The sequence below is a fragment of the Bos mutus genome, chromosome 3 (assembly GCF_027580195.1).
Source record: "Bos mutus isolate GX-2022 chromosome 3, NWIPB_WYAK_1.1, whole genome shotgun sequence".
In the NCBI taxonomy this organism is placed as follows: Eukaryota; Metazoa; Chordata; class Mammalia; order Artiodactyla; family Bovidae; genus Bos; species Bos mutus.
The window spans coordinates 18,907,348-18,927,133 of NC_091619.1; the positions used below are offsets into that span (position 1 = coordinate 18,907,348).

Sequence of the window (19,786 nt, forward strand, 5' to 3'; positions counted from 1 at the left end):
TCAAAAGGAGGTTTACTCACTAGACTCTGTGCCCCCTCTATTGTGGGGGTGTTGAGCCCATCTGGCCCTTCTCAGCATGTCCATGCCTGTCTGGGGGCTTTATTGGCAGGCAGATCCCATGAACTTCTTGGGAAAACAAAAGAACCAGGTGTGGTAGGGTTGGTGGGTTCCCAGGGCCACTATTCCCAAGCCACCAGGGGATGGTGGTTGCCAGGGAAACTCTTGGGCAGCACACAGAGCCGGGAAGTAGGCATCCAAGTGGGGTGGGAGGTAGAGTGGGGCTGGGGATGCTCAATGAGGTGCCACTTGGAGTGTAGCATAGAAAGAAAGAAAGAAAGTGAAGTCTCTCAGTCGTGTCCGACTCTTTGTGACCCCATGGACACCAGGCTCCTCCATCCATGGGATTTTCTAGCAAGAGTACTGGAGTGGGTTGCCATTTCCTTCTCCAGGGAATCTTCCCGACCCAGGATCGAACCCAGGTCTCCTGCATTGTAAATAGACACTTTACCGTCTGAGCCACCAGGGAAGTCCTATCTCACCCATATTCCCTTCCAGTTCAGCCTCTGGGAGGCTGGAGCCAAGTCTCAGGGGATGGAGGAGACTCTAATTAAGTGGAAGGAGAATATCTTATGAAAAAAAATCCCCCAGCAGCTATGCTATGAGAGCAGGAGTGCAGGGTTTCACACTAGCCTGGGCGGCGGCAGCGATGCCCACAGTGGAGGGGGGAGGAAAGCCCAGGGTGGCAAGGAGTGCGCATGACATGTGCCAGGCCACTGAACACATGGAGAAGGTCTGTGGGATGAGGGTCCCATCCCTTGCTGGTGGGGGCCTGCACTGAAATGCAGGGCACCATGGGATCGCCAGGGGCAAACAAAACCACCCCAAAGTTGAAAAATGGAAAAATTGACAGAATGTAGCTTTCCTGTCTTGACAAATGTCAGCCCACAAATAGATGTGGCTGACGCAGCTTACAGGAACCCCTCCCTTTTCCTCACCTTGGCTCCCTCCAAGGATTCCCACCCCTGTAAGATTTTTGGCATTGTCTCCTCCTAGTGTTGCAGCGTTTTTCATTTGGTCCTGGGGAAGAGAAGCCTGGGTCCCCTTAGGCATCTATGATAAAAAACAAGCAACTTCCCTCTTATACATCAAGGATGGTAACTAACTGTGTACCATTCCGGGTGGTATCGGAAAGATGGTCATTCCAGGTCTTTTCTGTAGGGCTTAATTCTCAGATCCTGGTTGAGAAAGGTTGAATGATTCTTTCCAGCTGGAGAAAGAGCCCTGTCCGCATCTGGATCTACCCTAAGGCAAAAATCCTGGAGGCAAAAAGGCACTGGCCACCTCTTAGCACCAGGCTTCCCCAGTGGCTCAGCAGTAAAGAATCCGCCTGCAACGCAGGAGATGAAGAAGATGTTGGTTCAATCCCTGGGTGGGGAAGATCCCTTGGAGGAGGGCATGGCAACCCACTCCAGTATTCTTGCCTGGAGAAGCCCATGGACAGAGGAGTCGGGTGGACTACAGCCCATAGGATCGCAGATTCAGACACAACTGAAGCAACTGAGCACAGCACCTCCCAGCGAGAGAGAGTTTAGGGAAACCTAGTGTTTAGCGTAACAGAGGGAGGAGGAATTTGGAGATTGACTTGACTGTTAAAATAGAATGGTTTCTCTGTACAACAGAGTTCACTTTGCACCCACAATGTCCCAAACTTAGTGCTTCAGAATGCTAATTTTGGGGGGGCATTTTCCTCATTTCTTGATTCCCCTTTCTAAGAGGTGTCATTCGTTACTTATAATTTGTGAATGTTATTTAATGTAAATAAAAGTACAAATAAACCAGTCACAAATTAACAATTGCCATGCCAAATTACGAAAGAGCACAAAAAAACTTCCAAGAAGAAAGAGGAAAGAAGTTTTGAATCAGAAATAACAGAGAAAGAGCAAGTGGTCTGTGAGTGAGTAAGGATCAATGCAAACCATGCGCGTGAAATAAGAATGGGGCTCGGCAAGAAGCAGAAGTGAGGGGCAGCGCTGGGACAGAGGACCAGTCCTCAAGTGTATTCTTGCATCTCTGGGCGCGGGCGCCACAGCAGGGTTGAATCTGAACTCTGGCTCCTCCCCGAAGCCCGCCCCTGCCCTGAGACCCCGCCCACCGCGCGCCCCCTGCACCAGCCTGCTCCAAAGGCCTTGACCTTACAGGAAGCATCTGCGGGCTGGCAGTTTCTCTCGACTGGATGGGGCGCTCCCGCGTCATCGCTGGGCCCCCAGAGCCTGACCCACCCAGAGCCGGTGCTGAAGAGCTAATGCCAGCCGGGCGTCGGATCACACCTAACAAGCAGAACTCCACCTGCTTGGACACTGGTTCTAGGTCCTCCCGTAATCATCCCACGGCCACAGAGGGGCTCTAAGTGTCACGCCTGCCTGGGGGAGGGAGGACCCCAGCCTAGGCTTACGCCCACTGAGGCCAGCGCCTGCTAAATCTGAAGGGGAACCCTTTAGGAAGGAACTTTTATTGTGCTTTTCTGAGAAAATTACATGTAAAAAATGAGTGAGCCATTCAACTTTACTTTGAAGCCCTGTTGATAGAAAATGTGAGTGTCTGTGGAAGATGAGAAGAGGGGCTTTGTGGAGGGAGGAAAAACAAAATGATCCCTCTTTACATGAAAAACACACACACACATATTGTCATGCATTCTCACTGCAAGTAAAATGTAACCAAAAAAATCACATGTAACATCCCACAGAAAACAATATATGTATTTTCCAAGCATTTTCTATGCGTGTTAGATATCTATTTTTAATTGGTAACATCCTATATAATACTTTTGTGTGATCCTTTCAAAAAATATTACATCATGACTTTTTCCTACTTTATTATAGTCTTCAAAGGATGGGTTTAAAAAAAAATTGTTGCTTGATTACCCATCATATGGATGTGCTATGATTTATTTAACTGTTTAAATCCTGGACACTTACTTGGTTTCTGATTCTCCACTATTGTAGAATGCATATGAAGGACCTTGACATAAATTGATTATTTCATTAGAATAGCTTCCTAGAAGGAGAATTCCTGGGTTAAAGTTATGAACTTGTAAAGGCTCCCTTGACATACTGCTAAATTGTTTTCCAGAAAGGCAGTGCTAATTTTCCTTCTTGCCATCAGTATGAGAGAAACAACCCACCCACTCCACCACCACCAATAACAACTTTCTTCAGGATTGAATTATATTTATTTAAAATTTTGTCAGTTCCAGAGGAGAAAAAGCAATTCTCCTTGTAGTTTCAATTTGCAGTTCTTTGATTTGAGAGGCTGTGTTTTTCATTTTATTGGCTATTTGTATTTCTTTCTTTGTGGCTGTGTTTTTATTTTTAGCTTTTTTTTTTTTTTTAACTGAGAAGATGAGTTTTTCTGATTGGTAACTAGGATTGCTTTGCACAATAGAGATATTTACCTCTTGCATGTTTGCTGCCAATATTTTTCCTAGTGTAACATTTGCCTTTTAAATAAGTTTATTTTTTTTGAAGAACAGAAATCCAAAATTGTATGTAGAATGTAATCAGATACTCCAGTGTTTTCCTTCACATTTCTTTTCTCCTAAGATTTTATGCTTAACAATTCTCTCCCATCTCAGGATTGATTGAATATTCACTTTGTTTTCTGGAGTTTGTTCATGGTTTCTTTTTGTATCTGACTCTTTGATCCACCTGGAATTTATTTTGGTGAGAGGTGGGATTCTAATTTGATTTTTAATCTAAGCATCCAATCCTTCCATTAACATGTATGGTATAATATATTGCTTCCTAATTGGTTTTTTCCCTCAAATATTTTCTCACATACTAGGATTTATTTTTAAGGTTTCCCTTAGGTTTCATTGATCTGTCATTACTGATTTTTCAGCAATGCCAAAGAGACTTAATTATCTTAGTTTTATAATACATTTTATTAATGATATCTGGTGGAGAAGGTCTTTCTCAAAGGTCTTTGCTTTCAAAAAAAGTTAAGCTATTCTCTTTTATTTGTTAAATTATCCTCAGAATCAGTAGGTATTCTGCTTTAAAATTTATATTTTTGTTTTCTTTTTTTCTTGATTAGACTTGCTAAACATTGATCCCTTTGAGATTTACTAATTCTGTTTTTAAATTAATTAATTCCTGTCTTTGTTATAAAACTAATTCGTTCTCCTGAGCCTTTTTGTTCTCCTAATGAATTCAATTTATTTTCATGCTTCTTTTTCTCAGTGTAAAACTTTAAGGATATTTTTCATCTGAGCACAACTTTGGGTACATCCTGAGTTTTGATTTATAGAGTTGTAATTTTTAAAATAGTCTTCAATGGTAGTTTTGAATAATTCTCCTTTGAACAAGTTGTAATTGAGGAGATTGCTTTCAAAACCCCGCTGCCCCAAAGTGTCCTTTTAGTTGAAGTTTTATGGCCTTGAAGTTAGAGAATGTGCCTGAAATTTTTTTTCTGATGTTTTGAAATGTGTGGCCAAGAAGTTGATCGATTTTTGTAAATGTGTTCAATGGATGCTTTAAAAATGTATTATTTGTTTATAGGCTACAAAGTTCAAAATTTATCAGTCAATTAAAACATTAAAAACTCAGATTCTCTATTCATAAAAAGTTCACAGTATTACTGTGTATAATGCATTTATCCAGATTAAATGGTTCCTTTGGACCATTTAATGATTTTGGCTTTGAATTCAACTTGGTTTAAAATGAAGATTTCTACTCAATTGCCCTTTGGTTTGTACTCACCTAATACATCTTTGCTATTCATTTATTTTTCTGGACCTTTCTATTTAAGGTACCTCTTTTGTAAACAGCATAACATTAAGTTCTGCTTTTAAATCCTATCTAGTAAGCGACACTGTCTTCTAATTGGGGAGGTAAATTCAAGTCTGTTGATTGTGACACATTTTAAGTTTGGTTTCCTCTCATCTTTTTTCATGCTTTCTGCTTTTCAATTTTTCCTTCCTGGTTCCTTTATTTTTCTGTCTCTGATGATGTTTGTGTTTCTCATCCAGGAATGTGGAAAATGCACCTTCTCCGGGTAGGAAAAAGCGAGATTCTCAGACAGGAGGTTGGGGGGGTCTCAGGTCTGCAGACCCCTTGTTCCATGACCCAAGGCACATTGCAAAACTGTAACTTCCCTGTGCCTCAATTTCCTCCCATGCAGGATGAAGATAACAACAGTCCCCATGCCTCATGGAGCTGTGGTCTGGATGAAGGGAAACAATACCTGGCTGACACTATTGTTATCATCATTAGACTTATAAAATTCTACCTGTGCTTACTTTTAGCTTTAAAAATGATTTAAACTATATTTCTCTAATTATTAAAATTGAGAGATAAGGCTTTTAAAATTCTGTTCTACTTAAGATGATGAATTTAGCATGTATTTATTAATCCTTTCTAGACTTCTCTCACCTTTTTAATCTGTGGGTTAGCAACCCTCTCACTATGATTGAATTATTTTATTGCATACATTTACTCTTTCCAGAATCTACTCTTTTTTGACATCAGACTTTGGTTGCACGGTCATGTTTAAATGCAGTCGGATCACATGTTTACCTGGCTTCAGACATGTCCTCCTGTCTTTCTTTCATACTGTTCCATTGTTAAGATCCTAAATACGATTCACCCCGGGTCAACTAATATCCAAGCTCCCCACAAATGTAGGTTGTAACCGTCTCAGCCCACAAAACTCCAAGAATGACCCTTGTGTTCCCTCATGTAAATGACACTAATGCCCCAATGTCTCCTAGAATTTAGGGTTCCTAAGGAAAAGTCTGCTCTGTGTTGCCAATGTACACCTCGGATCGCTTAACCTTGCTGTTGTTCAGTCGCTAAGTTGCGTCCGACTCTTTGGGACCTCCTCGACTACAGCACACCAGACTTCCCTGTCCTTCACTATCTCCTGGACTTTCCTCAAGTTCATGTCCATTGAGTCGGTGGTGCTACCCAACTATCTCATCCTCTGTCGTCCCCTTCTCCTGCCCTCAATCTTTCCCAGCATCAGGGTCTTTTCCACTGAATCAGTTCTTTGCGTCAGGTGGCCAAAGTATTGGAACTTCAGCTTCAGCATCAGTCCCTCCAATGAATATTCAGGGTTGATTTCCTTATGTTTAACCCTACGATTCAGTAAATTTTCCAGAAAAAAAATTTTTTCCCCTATTCTAGCTGGAAAACAGGAACGTTTTTGATCTGACTAATCTTAACCTCCTCACCACCCCTCTGGCCAGCCAATTCTGGAAAAGTTTTCTTCATGTATGTCCTTGATTATTCTTTTATCTAATTTATTATGGTTTCTTCCTCCAAAATAACTCGAGTGCTAGGATTCAGCCTTGACTCTGCAGCTTCTAATTCTGTCCTGTTCACCCTCTTCTCTCATCTCTTTGTTCTTGTCTTCTACATTCAGAGAGAACCTTTAACTTTGTCCTTCACATTCTGCATTAAAAAAAAAACTCAGCGGCATGATGTAGATTTTCTTTTTGCTAAAACAGTTGTCCTTCTCTGTGAACTCTAGGCTTATGTGAACTCTAGGCTTATGTGAACTCTAGGCTTATGTGAACTCGATAAATTTTCATTTCCTGTCTGCCCACTCTTCTCTATGATGATCACCTTCTTGCAGGCTATAAGGGATACCCAAGAATCTTCAAATGTTGCTTTTTGTTCCTCATAAGCAGTCTTTTGCATCTTGAGAATTATTTTCCTCTTTCTTAATGCTGCAGATTTGCTTCAAAGGCCTCCTATAGATTCCCCTTCCCTTCTCCCTTCCCTTCTCCCTACCTTCCTTCCCCTCCTTACTCCTCCCCACTCCACTGCCCATTGCCAGGAATCCAACTTTGAATGAGGAGTGATCTATCCAGACTTGGCACCAGCAGCAGGATGGCCCCGGGCTGCTCCTCTACCCTAAAGGAGGCTGATTTCCCCTTTCTCCAGCTGGAGGGCAGGGTTTTGGGTCTAGCAGGCTTCGTCCAATGTGACAGATAATTTCCTATCCTTACTAACTAGTCTTCTCACTCTCCAAACCAGTGGTTTGCAACATCTAAATCATGGACCCCTGATAGTGCAATTTTTCTGAGCATTACCCTCCCTCTGCTCTATGGATATTTATTATAAATTGTTCTATAGCTTGGAAGCCTCTTCTTATCTTCCTTGTGATGGGAGGGGTGGCTCTGTTTTAATGAGAGAAAGAATGGCCATTCATGGTATTTCTCCTGTTCTAGCAGCCAGGTCTCCAAAATTAAATTTCTCATAAAAATACCAATGTGCAGACATAGCTGGAAATTCACACCATCATCACCAAGGACCTGTGGATAGGCTGGAAGCCCTGAGATACTGACACAGCCTGGGGCCTCAGGAGAGAGGAGACCAAAGGGATTCCATCCAGAGGCTAGGAGGTCATTTACAAAGCCTGGCTAGGGATCACAAGCCTCGGCTCACTCTGTCAGTGTCATGGGAGACCCTGTTGCTTCTCCTAGGAAGATAAGCACCCATATGTGAGCTGGTAGACTTCTTTTGGGGTGTGCCCCCTGAAAAGGAAGCCCCCTGCCCCTCCTGGTGGCCTTTAGGCCTGGGGCCTCCGACGGTCTCTCCACCAGCTAGGCTGCTCAGCGTGTGACAGTGCTTAATGAGGAGGTTCCTCGGATGGGCTCTGGGAGGCCTGTGGGAGGCAGGCACACGGCCAGGAGAATCCCAGAGAATGCCGAGTGCCACAACTGTCAGGGCTCAGAACCCATGATGTAATGCCTCGGCGGGGTCCAGGGAAAACAAGCCTGCTGTTGACGCTGCCCTCCCAGCAACCAGGCACTGCCCTCCTGATAGCAGGCTGTTCTGGGTAATTACCAATTCCCTCTCCCTCCTTGGGAGGAGGAAATGTGAAAAACCTTTATTGTCACATAAAAGCCAACCCCAGCTATGAGAAATGTCTTTTCAAATGAGGCTTGCTGAGGAGGGATTTCCATAGCAACTTCAGAAGTGTATGTACACAGCTAGAGATGCATCCGGGCTGATGAAACCCACCTGGAATGTGAACAAGCCCCGCTCGGGGTATCAGCAGAGGAGAGTTTTTTCGAGAACCTGTCACGCTGCTATGTGACCTTGGGCAAGTCCTTTACCCTCTCTGCTGTCTCAGGTGACAGAATTGTCATTCCATCAGGCTGAGAGCAATCGAGACCATCTTGCCCACACTGTCCTCCCACCCTGGCCGAGGCTCCGGGCCTCCACAGCAGCCCCTGCCTCCAGTTTCTGTCCAGTCTCTGGCTGACTAATTCCTGTCTCTGCCAGTCTTGCTTATTATTTGACATTGAGGAAAGACAATGCTCATTTGGGCTTGGTTCTAAAAGAAATTGCTTGGTCTTTGTAACAGCAGTGCTTTGCCTGATTAGGAAAAAATATACTTATTCGTGTTTGCTTTCACAGTTCCATAGGTCAGATGCCTAGGAAAGCCGCTGAGATGTGAACGTGGAAGGTTTGCTGGGCCCGCGTTCAGGATCAAGGTGAGTGGGGCCTGGAGGACAGGGGACGGGGAGAGGGTCCAGTATCCCATGATCCCACAGGAGTCCGGAAACCGGGAAGGCCCTGCAGAGCTATCCAGCAGGGGACGGAGGGGCTGGGCCTTTAAACTCCTACACTGACAAGTTGCTGGATGCTTGCTGCCCTGGGCAGGAGGCCTGACCCTGGCTAAGGCAGCTCCCTTCATCCAGAGCAATTCTGCCATGGCCAAAAACCCCAGCTGAGGGAATGAGAGCCTGGGTGGGGAGGGGACCCCTGGGTGGCCCGCCACAGCATCCACTACCTACACTCGGATAAGTTGGAAATTAACATGAAGGTGGCCCTGAGAACAGGGTGACAAAATGGTTAAGAGCACAGACATCGGAGGCAGGCCAAACAGCCAGACTGGGATGTAAGCATCAGTCTCAGTGGCTTTAAGGCGCTCGGAGCGGGAACGTCGCCAGGAGAGTTTAGGCCACAGTTTCCTTGTAAGTGCAGCATTTGGCCTGGGCTGGTGAGACAAATATAAAGTTCAGAGTCAGAAGCAAGTTCAAATTCTGGCTCCGTGTGTCCTGGCTCCTCAGGCCAGTCACTTGACATCAGTTTCCTCCACTCTAAAATGAGGACAGCCACAGTGCACTCTCACAGGCCCCCTGTGAGGGCAAATGGAGCTGCCGGTGAATTAGTTCACACAGAACTGGCACAGGGAAAGTGCCCAAGAAACAGGGGTGACAGCAACATGTGTTTTAATATACCTCATGTGAGATCTAAGCAGATGCCTCCTGGTCAAAGGGCCTTTTCACAGAGAAGGGGAAACTTTAGGAGAACCTTTGATTTGCTCATTGCTCCTCTGTGCCTTTGCCTTGGGCTTCAGCTGGGCATGTCAGTCATCTCTGCAGACAGAGGCCCACGGGCTGATGGGGCCAGGTCAACCCAGTCCCAGCGTGGAGGCCATGGAGGGTCATTCAGCGTAACAGAGTACTTTGCAAGCTACACATTTTGAAGCAGGCTTACCTTCTAATAAAAAATCATCACCCATACTTCTGACAGGTTCAATAAACAATGGAACTCACTTGCTGGTACTTCGTTCCACATTTGCTCATCTGAGACAATGAGGTGATGATACACACCAAACAGGATCATTTTGAGAACATGGAAGATTTCAAACACCTTAAAGGGCTATGTAAATTCGATTATTATTGTTGCTGGAAGACTCAGCTTTGATCAATTACAAAGGAAAACAAGAAGAGCATAGGTCAACCTATAGTAGGCTTGTTCTAATTATTAAAAAGCAGCCACAAGATTCCCAAGAGTTATCAAGAGATCTCTGTTATTAATTGTTACTATCACTATTATGGTATACATTTCACATGTGTTATCTGGCTCCAACAACAAATCCTAAAAAGTTGGTATTATTAATTCCAGCTTGCAGATGAGAAACCTGAGGCCCAGAGAGGTAAAGTGACTGGCACCATATTGCTCAACTAACAGGACTTTGGGCTTGGAACCCAAACATATGCTTTCTCCATTGTAGAAAGAGTGTCTGCTTACCAGAGAAGGTTCATGAAGCCTGGCGAGGTATGGTCCTACTTAGAACAGATGTTATAATGTCAGCTGTTGAGTAATGATGGGGTTCTGAATACATGGGTATTGTGTGTCCTTCGGGCTTTATATGTAAGAAATGTGTCCCAGCTTGGTACTGGCTCTAAGAAACTGACCCTGCCGTATGGAGGGGTCCCTGTCCGGCTGCAGCAGAATGGGCTCTTTGTTTGACTGTGTGTCTGCTGACCAAACATCTGAAGGAACTGTCTGCATACAGAATATTTTCAAAATAGGTGGGAAATGTGGTTCAGTGCATACCTGAGATGTTTTTAGACCAACTCTCCTCCAGAATGCTCTTGCGTGTTTTCTCTGGTGCATGGAATATTCGATAATACAATTTTAAGTGATGATGAATGAAGGATGACTACAGGATCTGAGTAAATTACACAGGATGCATGACCAGCCCTCCCAGCGTACTAAAAATTACCTCTCTCAAGTGAATATAGATCTTCCCTTCTATCTCAAGTGATCCTTATTTTAAAATGAGGACACCGAGGCTCAGACATGTGAAGTGACTTGCTCAAGCTCTCATGGCTACATAGGGGCAGAATCCAGGTTTTTAACCTTCATGTTCAGACTCCACATACAAAATCAGAGAAAAATGAATGTCCAGAACCAGCTTGAAAGGGAGAGGAGCCAGAAAGGGCAGCTTGGCAATGGCTGTGGAAGGGGGTAGCCATGGACGAATCTTGAGCCTCAACGATGGCAGTTCTGAGGCGCTGGCATGATGCCCTAGAGCCCCCAATCTCTATTAGGCCACGACCCCCTCCTCTCCTACCAGTCACTTCTGAGTCATGGCCCCGCCACCAGCCTCCTAAACAATGGTTCCCAAAGTACAGTTCATCAGTGCTGCTGCTGCTGCTGCTGCTAAGTCGCTTCAGTCGTGTCCAACTCTGTGCGACCCCATGGACTGCAGCCTACCAGGCTCCTCCGTCCATGGGATTTTCCAGGCAAGAGACTGGAGTGGGTTGTGCAGTACTTCTTAAATGTCAAGGAGCATACAAATCACAAACGAATTTGTTAAAGTGAAAATTCTATTCAGTAGTTCTGGTGTGAGGCCTGAGATTCTTCTTTTTAACAAGTTCCCAGTGATGCTGATGGGTCTGTGGACCAAATTTTTGAGTAGTGAGGCATCAATAGTAATGTACAAGGAAAAGGACTTATGGGTGAATATGCTTGAGAAAATCTGGAGTTGACAAAATTAAACTAGTTTCATTACTGCAGGACTTCTCAGAGCCTTTAAAATGCTAGCGAGCATTCTTTAACTCCAAGAGGGAGAGTTAACACAGAAATTATAAAGTTATACGTGCAAAAGGGGTAACGATATACCCAGGATGCTTTGAGATATATTGGTTTACAAAGAACAAGAAATGAGGCAGATTATATATGCATTTTTCTCAGCTTACCTTGGTTCCAGTGTTTCAACGCTGCAGCTCATATTCAGCCCCAACTTGGTCCTCCCCTTTCCCATTTTCTCCTGAGGTGTTTGGATAACATGCCTGCTTCTTCCATCAGACCACATACATCTGGGCCTCCCTGCCCCTCCCCCTGCCCTCATCCTAGCATAAGCAGTGTGCTGGGAGGCCCCAGGTGAGTGCAGAACTAGACCCACGGAATACCTTTCACAGACACGGACGGTCCAGGCAGCAATGATCCACAGTGAGATGCTGAACACTAGCAGCACAGTGCCTGGGCAGATGGTCATGAGGGTCTTCATGACGAAGCGCGTGTTGAAATTGATCTTGTTGAGGGCCCCAATGCTTCGGGACGAGGCGTCGGTGAAGAGCTTGCTATGCAGTAGCATGACGCGGGCGATCAGGTACAGGCGCAGGAACATGGGGATGGACAGGATGATGTCCACGTCGGCCTCCGCCCGCGAGGGCGTGTAGGAGAAGGCCAGGCGTGCCGTCCAGAAGAACTTGTACTCGCCAGGAATGGGGTGGATGGCACACACCAGCATCTCCAGGCTGATGTAGAGGATGCGCTCATAGGTCATGGCTATCCGCCAGTCATCTGCACCATTGTCAATCACGAAGAGCTGTGGGAGCAGAAAGCCTGTGAGCACAGCCCGGAGGAAAGCACACAGTGGGGGTGAAGGAGGACGGGGCAGCTGATGCACCCCGGGGAACCTCTTTGGAGACCTCACTTGGGTGAAGACAGCCCTGGACGGGGAGTCAGGAGACCTGGCTAAGACACATCAATCTCTGGGCCTCTGTTTCTGTAAATTGCTCCCCAAGGTTTCTTCCAGCTCTGAGGGGCCCCTAAACCGGCTTTGCCATGACTAAGAAGATGCACAGCTCACTATATTGAACACAGGTCCCTGGGCCCCTGCCAGGCCCTGAGCTGAGCCCTGAGGGGGATGTGGAGATGAAAAGGTTCTGTTTCCTCAGTGAGTGAACTCATGGGGGCTAGCACAGACTCCTCTCCCCACAGGGAGAACAGTGTCTGCTGGTGGCACGCTGCTCTCAGTCGCTGCCGGGGTGTTAGTGCTGAGGGCCCTGGAGCCAAACTGCCTGGATCTGGATCCTGATCCCTACACTAACTAGCTCTGTGACCTCGAGCCAGTTACTGAGCCTCTCTGTGCCTCAGTTCCCTCCTCTGGGGACAGTGAGAGTAATATCTGCTGCATAGAGGTGGCCATGAAGCTGCAATGGGCTAGTATATATGAAGTGTGGGGAATCCTGCCTAGCACCAGCTCTGTAAGTATTAGTTATTGCTATTTTTAGCATTATTAATCCATGGGGTCTCTTTCTGGAAATGAGGGTTGGGCTCAGGGATGTCTAAGCTCCCTTTCAGCCCGCACCTTCTTTCCACAACACTGAGATTCTCGCTGTTGTACCAGGGAAGACGGTCAAAGCAGCTGAAACAAGCTTTCACTGAGCGCCTGCTGTGTGTCCAGCCTGGGCTCAGCGCTGGTTCACACACCAGGAAAGCCCTGGCTTATTCTCAAGGAGGTCTCACTGTGGAGTTCCCCATGCAAGGGGGCCTCATGTCCTTCCCCTCCATGGCCCCAGTCTCCGCTGCAAAATGAGAGGCTCTGAGATCCAATTTGGACATTCGAAGGTCCTGATTCTTAGAGGGTGAGGCCTGAGACCAGGGGCCTGTGTTGGACATGGGGGCCTCCTGGACAGGCATGTACCTCAGTTCTGAGAAGTGATGGAAGTGTTTATGCCATGCCATGCCCTCTCTGTGCTGGGCCCTTGCCTCTCCAGCTTGCTCTGTCCTGGTTTGCCCGTCACACAGCCCCACACATTGCCGGCTCCAGGGCCGCGCAGAGCAATTCTTTGCATGGCTGCTTGGGTTGGACCATAATGTAGGGGGCAGGGGCAGGGTCCCCCAGCTTAGCACGAGCCCGGCTCCACATGCACTGGTATAGCCTGGCCAGAGGAGCAGCCCTCGTGGGAAAGATTCGTGGCCAGAAAGAAATTCAGCTGCCTTAGAAAGAAATGAATGTTGGGGCCAGGGTTGGGAGGCAGAAGTTTGATTTAACCTGGAAAAGTTTGATTTAACCTTCAGCATGACGGGAGTAACAGAGAGGTTGGGTCAGCGTGCTGGTCAAAGGCTGAGCTGAGACTTCCTCACCAACCCCCATCTCTTTGCTCCACTTCACAGGTTGTTTAGGGATGTAGAGGCCCTTTCCTCTGTCTGTCCTGCTGTTTCCTCTACAGCTGGGGCCAAAGGAGACTTCTGCTGTCTTTTGTTGGTGGTGGTGGTGATTTTTTAAAAAACTGCTGTATTTTGAAGTTAGTCACCACGCACTTTTCTCTTCTTCCTTCACTGCCACCCTGACAGGCCATCCTAATAACCGAGGATGCAGGAAAGAAAACCGTGACACCCGTGCCTGGGACCTCTGAGGGTAAAAAGGGCCCATCAAGGGATCTGTGACACAAATTCAAGGTGAATCAGTGTAGTCATATGACTTGGGTAAGGGGTCTCCTGGCTGCCCTGCTTTTAGGGTCTGCCTGTGCCATCTTCCCTGCCACAAGGAGCAAGCACTGGGCTACTCAGCCGGCTGTGAAGAGGCAGGTGCAGCTGCAGGAGAGCTCACGGAGGGGAGGCAGCCTGTGCAAGATGCGCTCTCACCTTGCTGGACCACAGTTTGCCCTGCCTCCTGCCCTGGGATCTCATACAACTATGATGTGGAATAGAGGAGATAATGGGTATAAAAGGGCTTCATAAACTACAAAAGGTCATTCATTCATGCATTCAACAAACACACGCTGGAGGCCCTCTATCTGCTGGGGGCTGGGCATTCGAGATGCAGTGAAACAGCTCTGAGCATGGCTCCTGAGATGAGGCCATGGAGGGGAACTATTAACAGAAGGTACTATGGAAGCAAGGGGCTGAGGGGCCAACCTCAGCCCAGGCAGCTGTAATTGGAAAGGCATGATCTCTGAACGGGAGAGAGGACCAGCCCAGCACCAGCTGAGACTCCCCCTCCTTCCCCAGGGCAGCTGAGCTGGGGTTTTTCCAGACACAGGTTTCCACCATCAGTTAGGGGGACCTAGAGGCTGCTCAAAGGGTTCCCTCTGCTCCTAACTGCCACCGACAGGCTGAGCTATGGCAACGTGACTGCCTGGCCAAACTCTTCAAATACAAAATGAAAACCATCCGCCCTATAAGAAAGAATGGCATCAGGTTACTATAGTAACGGGGTTCACTCTGGGCAGAGTCGCAGGTTCCTTGGATTCCCTGATGAAGAATGAGAGTGTACGGCATGTTCAAGTGGCAGCAGGTCGGCAGTTCTGCCCGGCTTGATGAGAAGGGGCTGGCACCAGGGTGGTGTCCCCACCTGCCTCCCACATGACCTGCTTCTGCTACAGTTTCCTGGCACAAGGTTGGGGAGGGGGACAACATGCAGTAGTGGAGTTGGAGGCTGGTGAGCTGGACTGAAGTCTCACACATCCAGACACTAGCTGTGTGATCGTAGGCAAGCCCCTCACTTCTCTATGCCTATTTCCACTACTCTGTCATAAGACTATTAACCTTGACCCTGTCCATCTCTTGGGATTAGCATTAGGATCCAGTAATACAGATAATACAAGAGAACGTTCTTTACGAACTACAGTCGGCCATCGATATCCACAGATGAGGAATTGTGGATGCAGAGGGCTGAGGGTTCTATACCATTTTATATAAGGGACTTGGATTTTGGTGTCTACAGAGTTTACTGAGCTTGCTCCTCAGATTTTGGTGTCCACAGAGTTTACTGGAACCAATCCCCTGTGGATATCAAGGGATACCTGTACTCTCAAAATGTGAGGGATTATTAATCCTTGTGAGGCACTGAGAGACAGTATGTATGGGGGCCCATGGGGATATAGTCCAGGCTGAAGACCAAGAGCCTCTGCTAGACAGGGCTCCAGTGCAGGGGTCTGTCAGTCAGCAGGGTGGGCAGTACAGCCCAGAAGATTCCTTTGCTGTCCCATAGGAGGACACCCTTGTTCCTGCTCCCATCTGACCCCTGGAACCACAGCTCTGTAAGTGTAGCCTCCCTCCTTTCAGACTCAAGCAGATAACAGTACCCTATCCTGCCACATCCTCACTCAGCATCCTGTTCATTCCTTACAAGTCACAAGTCTCAGTTACGTATTCATCTTTACTTGGAACCCTGAGTATTCATTGGAAGGACTGAAGCTGAAGCTCCAATACTTGGGCCACCTGATGCCAAGAGCCAACTCATTAGAAAAGACCCTCATGCTGGGAAAGATTGAGGGCAAAAGGAGAAGGGGGCAGCAGAGGATAAGATGGTTAGATAGCATCACCAACTTAATGGACAGGAATCTGAGCAAACTCCAAGAGACAGTGAAGGACAGGGGAGCCTAGAATGCTGTAGTGCACGGGGTCGCAAAAAGTTGGATGCAACTTAGCTATTGAACAACAGCTTGGTTTTTATCTATCTCTTTCCCACCTCTCCACCCACCGCCCAGAGCAGTGTTTCTTGATCTGTCTGCAAGAATCACTTGGAAAGCTTATTTAAAAGACCCACATTCTGGCCCACCCTAGACCAAGTAAATCTGAAACTCTAGGCATGAGGCTCTGGCATTGGGAATTTTCTTAAGTTTCCTTGGGTGATCCCAAAATGTAACCCGAATTGTGACCCAAAAAGGGATGGGGGGGTCATAGCTGCCTTGTTTGCTGTGGAATCTCTGGTGCCAGCCCAGCTCTTAGCACAATAGGTGTTGGGTAAATTCTTGTGTAGTGAATGAATAATTCCTGTTGGCTGTGTGACCCTGGATGATTAGACTCCTCCATCTTGGGTTTGATTTCCTCCTCTGAGGAATAGGTGGATAGGTTGGATGAGCCCTGAAGTGCCTTCCACTCTGAAGATCCCTTATTCTGTGCCCTGTTTTTTTAAAATGTATTATTTATTCTTGGCTGTGCTGGGTCGTCACACAGGCTTTTCCCTAGTTGCAGCACGTGAGGGCTACTCTCATTGTGGCGTGCAGGCTTATTGTGGTGGCTTCTCTTGTTTCAGGGCACAGGCTCTGGGCACGCTGGCTGCAGTTAGTTGTGGCACGTGGGTTTTGTGGCTCTGCAGCGTGTGGAAATCTTCCCAGGCGAGGGATCGAACCCGTGTCCCCTGCATTGGCAGGCAGACTCTTCACCACTGGACCACCGGGGAAGTCCTTCTGTGCTCTATTCAGAGCCCTTGTTCTATGCAGACCTCGTGTGTGGTCTCGAGGCATGTGAGCTCCCTGGGGACAGGACTCATGCCTGGCTCATCTCAACTTTCTCCAAGGGCCAGGATGGTCCTGGTACAGTCAATAGAATTTTACTGAATAAAGAGGTGTGTGAGTGAATGATTATGTCACGTGAAGAAAAGGACAGGTGGACAGTGGCCTTGTTAACCACCCAGAAAGGAAACTCATGTAGAAAACTCATTGCTAAGCCTGTGACTAATGGAGTACCTGACGAGTTATCCTATGCCATGAGGACACCCTCCTATTCCCAGGGGGTGGTCCAATCTGGAATAAAGGGTCCCAGGTGATCTCCAAGCCTTAGAAAGTACTGGAGCAGTGCTGGCCCAGAGAGGGGAAGGTGACTCTGGCACAGGACTGTCCTCCCCTCTCGTTAGGTCTCAGTCACCCAGATCTAGTTCTAAAGTAGTCTGACGGTCGCCCTGATAAGTTCTGGAAGAGTTCTGATGTGACATGGACAGGATCTGGCATGGGGTGCCACGGGGCCCTGTGGGGAGCGGGGGAAAGTCTGCTCTGAGCTGTCATAGAGCAGAAGACTCAGCTCTGTGACAAACACTCTTCCTTCCTGACCTTGCCCAGGTTTCTCCTGAGTGGGGAAGGAATGCCACGTTCTCCAAACTGCTGAGTCTTACTGCCTGCTTAGCCTCCAACAGTGATTCCACTCCTTTGGGGTTTGGCCAGCCTGAAAACGGAATGCTTTGGTGCCAGGACCTGGGGTCATCTGCAAGTGCTGCTCTTACACCAGATACTATCCTGAACAGAGCTGGCTCCAGACTTGATCCTCTGCCACTTAACTGGTTCTAAGAGCCTGTGGGATTTTTCAGCCAGTTGGTGTAATTCCAAGAGCTATGGGAGGGAGATTTTATGTGACAGAGCAATTCCAAACTTGCCTTCAAGGAGCTTGTAATTAGAAAGGAGAACCAATTCAATTCAACTCACCTCAATCCAATAAAATAATTAGGAAGAACCAACTAGTACTTGAAATTTGCTAAGAGAACAGGTCTTAAGTGTTCTTTAAAAAAAAAAAAAAAGGTAACAATGTGAGGTAGTAGATGTTAATTAACTTGACTGTGGTAATCATTTCACAATGTATACCTATATCAAATCATCTCATTGTACACTTTAAATATATACAATTTTATTTGTCAGTTATACCTCAATTCTTTTAAGATTCTTTTTAGAATCAACTAGGTGAGAAAACTGTGGTGATATAAATATGAATCAGACACATTCCCATGAATCAGCTCATGATCTCAGTTAACTCCAGCATACAAGAGACACGATAAGGGACCGTCATGGAAAGCTTCTTGGGCAAGACAGGGATTTAGTAGTGCTTCGAAGGCCTGTATCAGACAAACCTGGTGTTGTGCTAACACAATACCACTGATTCCTCCCATTCCTTTCGTCTGCTTCTTCGTGTGTGACTTTGCTTCGCTTTCCAGCAAGAAGTACAGTCCGTTTCTCAAGCCCTTGAATCTGAAGCTGGCCATTTGCCTTCCTTTGGCCAGCGGGGTCTTAGAGAATACGACACAGAATGTGACCTTTGAAGGAGGTCAGTGCAGCAGGGCTTGCTGTAATACTGGGCCCCACATTCCCTGTCACTCCAACCTATGCCAACACAGCTGCCAGACGTAAGAGTGAGGCTTTCCTCGACAAGCTGCATGACAGAAGCTCACCCCAGGTGAGACCAGCAGAAGAACTACCATGCTGAGCCCTGCCCCGACTGCTGACCCACACCAACGTGAGCTAAATGATTATTAAGTCATTAATATGGGGTGTGCTTTGTCATGCAACAAAACCAATACATAAACAAATCTAACTCACGCCTTCACTTAACACACATGTTACACGTTGGGTGATGTGCCTGCCATGTCTAACATTTCCCTTTCAGCTTCTCAGGCCACAGCCCGTAGAAGGAACTTCCACTCCCACCCTCCCAGCCAGCATGGTTAATCAGACAGGGCTGGCCAGTCTATCTCAATAACTGGGCAACTGGATGAAGAGGGGATCATGATCAAGGGCCATGCCAGCTTCCCTGACCCCTACACCACATAGGGGACACATATTTCATATATCAAAGAAAACTCAAAGCATTTAAAAAATTAATTTGCAAGCATTTGAGTTATTTTGCATGCAACATGTTTCTCATACGTGTGGAAGTCAACTGGTAGACTGAATCAAGGAACAAAAGCAAAACAGAATTTATCAGGTGTGGAAGAGAAAAACTGCAGGGACTCTTAGGAGCAGTGAATCTTCTTGGCAAATTTGGGGGGTAAATTGATCAGCTGGCAGCTACCAAAGAGGTCATTGTGGATATTCCATCCTTGAGTGGTCAATTAGAGGTTTCAAAGAAAACAGTTCAGTAATTGACGGGTTCTCCAGAACCTTTGAATTTAGCTGTGGCATGAGAGTGCTTAACAAGCTCTCTCTCTCTCTTCACCTTCCATCTGCATCCCCACCTCAGTTGGACCAGGTCTGCACACTTCCCTCACTGGAGTTTCTCACAGAGCAATCATGTGATTCACTAGCTCCCCATGGGAGTCAACCCTGAAGGGCCATCTGGTCACCTCTGGAGAGGTCGGTTCACGTACAAGCTCTGGAGCCCATCGTGTGTTAGCTGCAGGGCTGGGAACAGGCTGTCTTGACGGGGAGACAAGGAGACTGTCCTGAAGCCCCCACTATCAACCTAACAGAGGAGACTGCACCAGGGAACCCGCCTTTTATTTTTTTAGTGTAAATACGTCTGGAATAGATTCACTGAATTTGCTCGTTTCCCCATTCTATTTTGAAAGACTTGAAGCCTTTCAAGTTATTTAAGCAATATTTTTTCTCAAAATGTTCTCAGCTGTTAGGGGAGATCCTGCTTAGACATTTTCTGACCGATCCAAAAAACTTTCATTCTTGTACAACTATCAGTTTTTTTTAATTAAAGGAGAGAAGATGGGAAAGGCCCTTTGTGTTCTCTACTGTTTTCTCTGTGGGAGA

The 19,786-nt window shown here is 46.7% G+C and overlaps 1 protein-coding gene across 4 annotated transcripts in view; it reads right to left on the minus strand.

Moving 5' to 3' along the window:
* Positions 1-19,786, minus strand: part of KCNN3 (potassium calcium-activated channel subfamily N member 3) — a 174,748-nt gene that overhangs the window by 61,238 nt on the left and 93,724 nt on the right. For all 4 annotated transcript variants that reach the window (XM_070367269.1, XM_005898654.3, XM_070367270.1 and 1 more), the window contains one exon: positions 11,720-12,138. In XM_070367269.1, the coding sequence (XP_070223370.1) occupies positions 11,720-12,138 (419 nt within the window). The remainder of the gene's footprint in view (positions 1-11,719; positions 12,139-19,786) is intronic.